At 41.5% G+C, this 7,500-nt stretch overlaps 1 protein-coding gene across 1 annotated transcript in view; it reads right to left on the bottom strand.

Moving 5' to 3' along the window:
• The window catches only part of LOC134180866 (transient receptor potential cation channel subfamily M member-like 2), a 9,440-nt gene extending 9,026 nt beyond the window's left edge, over positions 1–414 (bottom strand). Inside the window, exons 1-2 of the mRNA XM_062648051.1 lie at positions 272–414; positions 31–202 (exon numbers count right to left, since the gene is read on the bottom strand). Coding sequence (XP_062504035.1) covers positions 31–202; positions 272–414 — 315 coding nt within the window. The remainder of the gene's footprint in view (positions 1–30; positions 203–271) is intronic.
• Positions 415–7,500: the final 7,086 nt, after the last annotated feature.

Genomic DNA, 7,500 nt, shown 5'->3' with positions numbered 1-7,500 from the left:
CTGCCAAGCCTCGACTCCTTGCAAACGTACCTTAGCCTTTGATTTGCTCGCCGTTCTTCCAGCAAACTCCATTTCGCCGAAAGCGTCGGTTGCAACGCTATACGTGTCGCGCTCGACCTTCCATCCATTGTTTCCATTTCTGCTTTCCGGCTGAGACAACGTAGTACTATGGTCTTTCTTCACAGGCCGTCCGCAGCAACATCTACACAGAGATCGATGCACGATCAATGTTGTTCAATGCACCATGCATGCTGCATGCAATTCTCTCCACCTATCAGGCTGCTCCTTTTGCGGTACAATGCGTCCGCATTCTCGTTTCTTGAAGTGTCTTGTAATGAACGATTCTGCGTCGGCAGGCTGTTCAGCAACGCTTGCGGTAGGAGCTACACTAGGTTGTCTGCTCACGCTGTCCATTGTTGCATCGACGAATGCCAAGAACGAACTGCAACTCGGCACTAGCGCACCACAACGATAAATGCATGTACGGCCATGCATTTTAGACCAAGTGAACTTTGGGGGTATGAAGGGTATGCCGGTGTGGTATGTCGATGAGGTTTCAGTGCGTCTACAGATGCCAGCAAAGGGCAATGTGATGCTTTGGTCGTACTACTCGCTGTATACTTCATTAGCTTGACTTCCAGAAACCTGCCAAGTGGCTTGTACTGTGAGTGACCTTTGGCCTTTCGTATGTTTAGTTTGCATCGATCGGTTCAAACAGGTCTTTTTAACGAGTGTGAAACCAAAGGAATTGCACCAATTGAGCTCGGTGTTCTCTACTTGACCGAGCTAATCGTGCAGACCTACAATCAAGTAATCAGAAATGACAATTGAGCAGCCTCCAGTAGTCTCGTTTCCAAGCCATCTACTCAGTGACGCACATTTGCCTGCAAGGTCATGTGACGCATTATGTATTTGCGTGCTATCAGAAAACAATTTTTCAAGCCACGGTGCTTGCTCACGTTCCAGTACATTTGGTATCTAGATAGAACAAAGCAGGTTTTTTTCTGCCGTAGTGTTTACGCGTCCAGCGCTGCATCGGTGGCTGTAAAACGCAGACTGCAGACTGCAGACTGCAGACTGGCGGAACTCCGAGGGAAATTTGAGTCGTACGTGCACACGCCGACTTTAGCCGTTTCTGATTCTTTTGATTGTTCACAGTTTCGATATAGGTATTACTATTAGCTATCTACATGCACGATGCACACCGTTCGAGCTTTCACGCAAGACTAAAATTAGATTACCAGTCATGTGCTAGAGCTACTACCAATTAATATATTTATCATTAGTGAATTGGCGTGATCTGACCGCAGTTATTGCTGCAAACAGTCACATGAATGTCTGTCTCATCTACCTAACTATATAAAATACTACAGCAAAGAATTTTTGTAAAGTTCAAACTGCTTCCTAGTGCACCAGCAAATAAGATATCAGACTACTACAATGAGAATTGCATGCTTATTGAAAATGCACGCTGCCGAGGTGCACCCACTAGTAAAATATCATTTAAAGTTCAAACTTTAGCAGCAGCAACGTAATTACAGAACTTTAGCATTCATCTATATATCTCGGAAACACGTCACGCGCCCTTACTAATGGTCGAGCGTAGCGAGGCTTCTAATCCGGGTCGCACAACAGAAAGGGGCGTGGTCCTATATGGCAATCCAGTCTGCAGTCTGCATTTTACAGCCACCGGCGCTGCATACACCGTACACTTTTGACGTAGAAAAATGCAAGGCTGCATTAGCGTTACAGAAGACAATGGAGCATGCATGTAGTACTGTATTTTAGTAACCAAGCGTCATTCATTGAGTGCGACATGTTGACATTCAATTTCTATATATTTTAATTAATTTAATTAGGTACTTAGTTGTAAGCCAGCGTCCATAAACGCCTTCCCATCCACGATCATCATGTCTGTGGTAATTAATTAATTAAGTCAAGATGCTATAATTTAGTTTTATTTTGAGTATACATATATTAGTTATTTAGTCGCCTATACACGCCTCCCCATCCACGATAATCATGTCTGTGGTAATTAATTAATTAATTCAAGATGCTATAATTTAGTCTTGTTTTGAGTATACATATATTAGTTATTTATTCGCCTATATTTTAACCAAAATTTTTAGGCAATTATCAACTCTTAGAATAGTTTTTGGAAAAATGGCCTGCAAGTACAAAAGCAGACCGTCTGGACCGGTTCCTACGGCCCTGATATTTATTGTATAGGTCTGGTCTCTGGTGAAAGTTTACTCTATAATAGAAAAGTGAGACCAGCTGGACTAGTTCCTACGGCCCTGAGTCTCTGCCTAGATATAGAAGAAAGCATTACAGATATTTGAAATAATTGTATTGACAACATAGTGCACCACAACGCATACTAGAGCTAGAGCTACCGAGACATTCAGTGAGTTCAAGATACACCACGTCTATACGTGCACGCGTGCTGTTCGTATCTAAGTATATAGAGACGTTCAACGTGACTACTTTTCTGCAACTTTGAATTTTATCAACGTAAACTTAATGTTTCCATCACCGACGCCACTCGAAAGCGTAACAGCCAATGTAATTGAAGGAGCCTTCACTTCTCTTTCAATTGGATAAGAATCCATTTGACGAAGAGGACCTCCTGCCTCACCAGATTGCCACGGGCTACCGACCGGATCAGAATTAAGTATGTTTGTAAATGTTCCGAACTGCTATTCAGATCTCCGTTCGCTTCTGCATTCACCTGTACTCGAAGAAATTCGTATCTAGACGGATCGTAGCCGTAATCGGATACATTAAAAGTCGTCTCGAATCGACTGTTTCTAGGGATGTATCGATACAGTCTCAGTTGCTTGCTGGTATTGACTACCTGCCAAACAGGATTCGCCTGTCGAGTTTTCAAAGTGTTGTTTTTGATATCAACTATCTAAAAGCAGACATTGTGTTATACATACACATGCATGCAATACACAATTGTTTTCAACTGTTTATATTTACCAACCTGTTCATGTAACTACTACAAAGACAGTAAACAATAAAAAGTTAATATCAAGACAATATAAACAGTAAACTGTCAATTTACCTGCAACCTTATTGTCTAGTTCTCAACGAGTTGCTTCAGTTCGTTAACGTCCTTTCTAGGAACCGGTCCCGGTGCTCCTTGCCAACCGCGTTCTCCTTTCTGTAAATCAATTAATTAACGCCAAACTGATTAAACGGCGAGTTTCCAATGTAAATCAAAAGTATAGTGTACTGTCTAGACATGTACATTCTATATCGTTGCTCTTACCTCTCCCTTGTCTCCTGTGACTTCTACAAAGCCTCGTGCACCAGACTCACCCTAGAAGATATATATATATATATATATATATATATATATATATATATATATATATATATATATATATATATATAGCATAATGTACTAATTTTCCTATGTTTGAGCAAGAGTTCTCGTACGTGCTGTCTGCTATGCTACTGTCATTGTATTGCAATAGCGTCATAATTTTATTACTTTTAAATTTGTGTTAAGTGTATAGATACATGTAACACAGCAGAACGAGATTGTATGTTCTGGTCTGTCTGTCTGTTTGTCAGTCTGTCTGTCTATCTGTTTGTCTGTCTGTCTGTCTGTCTGTCTGTCTGTCTGTCTGTCTGTCTGTCTGTCTGTCTGTCTGTCTGTCTGTCTGTCTGTCTGTCTGTCTGTCTGTCAGTTTATCTGTCTGTCTGTGTGTCTGTCTGTTTGTCTGTCTGTCTGTCTGTCTGTCTGTCTGCCTGTCTGTCTCTCTGTCTGTCTGTCTGTCTGTCTGTCTGTCTGTCTGTCTGTCTGTCTGTCTGTTTGTTTAATCCATTAGGTCTCGTGTGAATCAATAAGACAAACTGTCTGTCTGTTTGTTTAATTCATTAGGTCTCGTGTGAATCAATAAGACAAACTGTCTGTCTGTTGTGTGTGTGTGTGTGTGTGTGTGTGTGTGTGTGTGTGTGTGTGTGTGTGTGTGTGTGTGTGTGTGTGTGTGTGTGTGTGTGTGTGTGTGTGTGTGTGTGTGTGTCTTTCTGTCTGTTTGTCTGTTTGTGTTTGTTTGTCTGTCTGTCTTTAAACGCGATATGTTTTGAACAGATTAAGATACAATACATAATTATTTATTTAAGCAATATATGTATATCATTGATTACTTTTTGTTCCCCTGGCGTTCCTTCTTCACCTTTTGTTCGCATGAGTCCAGGTAACCCACGAGGACCGACGGAACCCTTGAATTAATAAAAACATTTTATAATACTTTATAACATTTTGCTGTTTTATACTCATGGGTTATCCTGTTACTCCTAAAGGCCCAGGCAATCCAACAGGTCCAGGTGCTCCAGGCATTCCAGTCTGACCGATAGGACCGGGAAAACCCATCGTGCTAATGACGTTGGAGACGCATTGCTGTGGAGTGTTCGATACACAAGGCTATACAAAAGCAATACAAACACAACAAAAACAACTAACTAGCTCTCGTTTAGCTGTTTCCTTGTTGTTTGCATTCTACATGCTGAGAGGGTGACTCAGTCCATAGCGTATAGGTTACAACAACATAAAATCTGTTGTACTTTCTATCTAAAATAAAGTGGTTGATCTAGAAAAAGAGGTTTTCTACAAATTTTGCAAACAGAGTGCACAGTTACATACAGTTTTATGAACGTACAGTATAAGCTTATAAGGAACTAAAATCAGCATAATTAGTACGAATCATTAGCACACACACATATTAACACACACACACACACACACACACACACACACACACACACACACACACACACACACACACACACACACACACACACACACACACACACACACACACACACACAATATACGTCGTCCAATCTGTAAACAAGCAAAGGTACTCTAGTCACTATACTTACAACAGAAAGGCTACTAAAGAGCAGATATGATACATGTAGACCATGAACACATATACGTATAGCTGATTTGCTCGTTTTTACCTAAGAAATTTAGCAAAGTTTATTTAGTGCACTAACTCCAACATTGGGCGAAAACAACACAAAATCCGGATATATACGCCTCTAATTTGCAGCTATCGCGACATTGCCATTGGACGTCGTCACTTGAAAGATGTTACCGGAATGGGTAGAGCGAACGTGCAGCTATTCAATTGGGCGCACGTATACGCAAAAGAACGAAGCTAGACGTATTCCTAAAGACCCGGATATGCTAAAATTTCGCTTTTATCCACGTCGTTAGTAATAAGCGAAATGCACGCTACCGCACGAGGTCATGCAAGAATGGGCATTTCAGATTTGGTGAAAAGATAATGCGCCCTTGCAAGTAGATCCAAAAGCAATTGATTAAGAGGAGGCGCGTTCAATCGTCAAAGAATCGCGTCGTCGCAAAACACTCTAAAAGACAGCAACTCTTTCAATGTTTAGAATGGTCGGATCGGTGTGCGCGAGCAAAATTTGGTGGAGCTGCGCCTCGTTGTTTTAGACATATCCGCTTACACACAGATATACATGCACAGAAACAGACAGACATGCTTGCAGTTTAAATACATATCTAGCTTAGTCACAATATACACACACAAACAGACAGACAGACAAACAGACAGACAACAATCTTTTCTATGTATGTGCAGATAGGAGATAAGGTAAGCTAGATCAGACTGCGAACAAGGGTTTCACTCGAAACCCAATGAACTTTTCGTCTCTAAATCCGACACTGAACATGCAGGCGCGAAAAATCTGTTTATACCTTGTCGTTTGTCGTTTCAAGAGACTGCACTGCCAAACAGGCAAACGACAAAAACGGAGAAGCGTAGCAATCACCACCATCGTTTACTCTTGCTTATCAGTGAGCGTCAACACGGACTATTGCAACAATGTCGATTCTTTCACAAACCGAAGAAGATATATAGAGTCAAAAGACACGGATCTACCGTCTACTTTCCGCAAATCCGTCTTTTTCCTGCACTGACGCTCTCTACCGTTCTCGTGGCATATTCATAATAAATAAGCATGCGCCACACGGATGACGTCCGGTCCGTCACTATAGTAGCTGCAGCATTTTACAACACGAACCGATATCACCGCTCGCAAGTGGTACACTTTCGGCTATACATGCATAGCCCAATGCAAACGAGTTCTTGACTATAACCTGACTGCACGTCGTTACAAAGGTGTCTCACCTACTGTCAGCCGATGCTAGAAGTTTGTCTTCAAGACGACTCGAAAGGTTGAGATCTGAAATCCCTACATCCTTTCTTGTGTTATTAGACTATGGTACATACATATGCATATGCATGAAAAACCATGCAGCAAGTGTTAGATCATTTGCGTCAGTTTATGTTCTTTTGTCACTTAGCAACAAAAATAGAGGAAAATGTTTGCATTCAAATATATAAATAAACGTAAATATATATACATTTTATGCTGACCACACATTTATTATTCTGGCTAATATCTATGCGGTATCGAGTCTAGCCAATGCATACTAAGTTGCGGGCTCAGCTCAATCTAATGCATTGTGAATACACATGAGAAAAACTGTCTCCTCGTGTAGACGAAGGACACGGAACCACTGTGATCGTGTATTCTGCACTGCTGTTAACAAAATCGTCTAATATTCCCGTGTCGTAAGTTAATTAATTAATGAATAAACACGTTAGCATCCATGCATCGCCATGTCTAGTACAGAAACCTGCATTTTAGAACGTAAGACAGACTTACAACAAATGTAACATATTGCTTTAAAATGAGAGAAATATAGACAGAAATCCATGCAAAACCAGATCTATTAGGATTGCGAGTTTCACCTCATACGGAAGTTATCATAATGGTAATGACGCGCGCGCGCGTGCGTGTGTGTGTGTGCGCGCGTGTGTGTGCGCGTGTGTTTTGTGTGTGTGTGTGTGTGTGTGTGTGTGTGTGTGTGTGTGTGTGTGTGTGTGTGAGTGTGTGTGTGTGTTTGTGTGTGTGTGTGTGTGTGTGTGTGTGTGTGTGTGTGTGTGTGTGTGTGTGTGTGTGTGTGTGTGTGTGTGTGTGAGTGTGTGTGTTTGTGTGTATGCATGCAGTCAATGTCCGTAAGACTACTAGAAATGCCATAAAATCGTAACCTTCCTTCTCTTTTCTGCGTTACAGCCCTATGCACACGGAAGGCAGCATGCGTTGTGACATGAGTGTTAGTTTAAACTTGCATGATGTCGTAGCGCTGTTAGTTATCTGTTAGAATCAAATCTTACATTGATATTCCAACGAAATGCCATCCTATCATGCAAACCTTAAAATTTGTGTTTTAAGCTTGCAAACTGAGTAATTTGGATTTCAAAATCGTTGTCAGGAAATTAGAATCTGTGGCGAAAACAAGAAGCACATGCGGCTCGGTGGAGTCCAAGGCAAACTCGTGCTCTCGGTAAATAACGGCTCTGGGTAAGAACAGAGCTGTATATAGAGACGCCTCTGGGTAATAACAGATATATAGCCTCGGCCGTGTACGCCGATTCAAAATCGATG

This window comes from Corticium candelabrum, chromosome 6, assembly GCF_963422355.1.
Source record: "Corticium candelabrum chromosome 6, ooCorCand1.1, whole genome shotgun sequence".
NCBI classification, from domain to species: domain Eukaryota; kingdom Metazoa; phylum Porifera; class Homoscleromorpha; order Homosclerophorida; family Plakinidae; genus Corticium; species Corticium candelabrum.
Note: the sequence above shows the minus strand (reverse complement) of the source record. Positions and strands in the feature narration are given on the sequence as shown.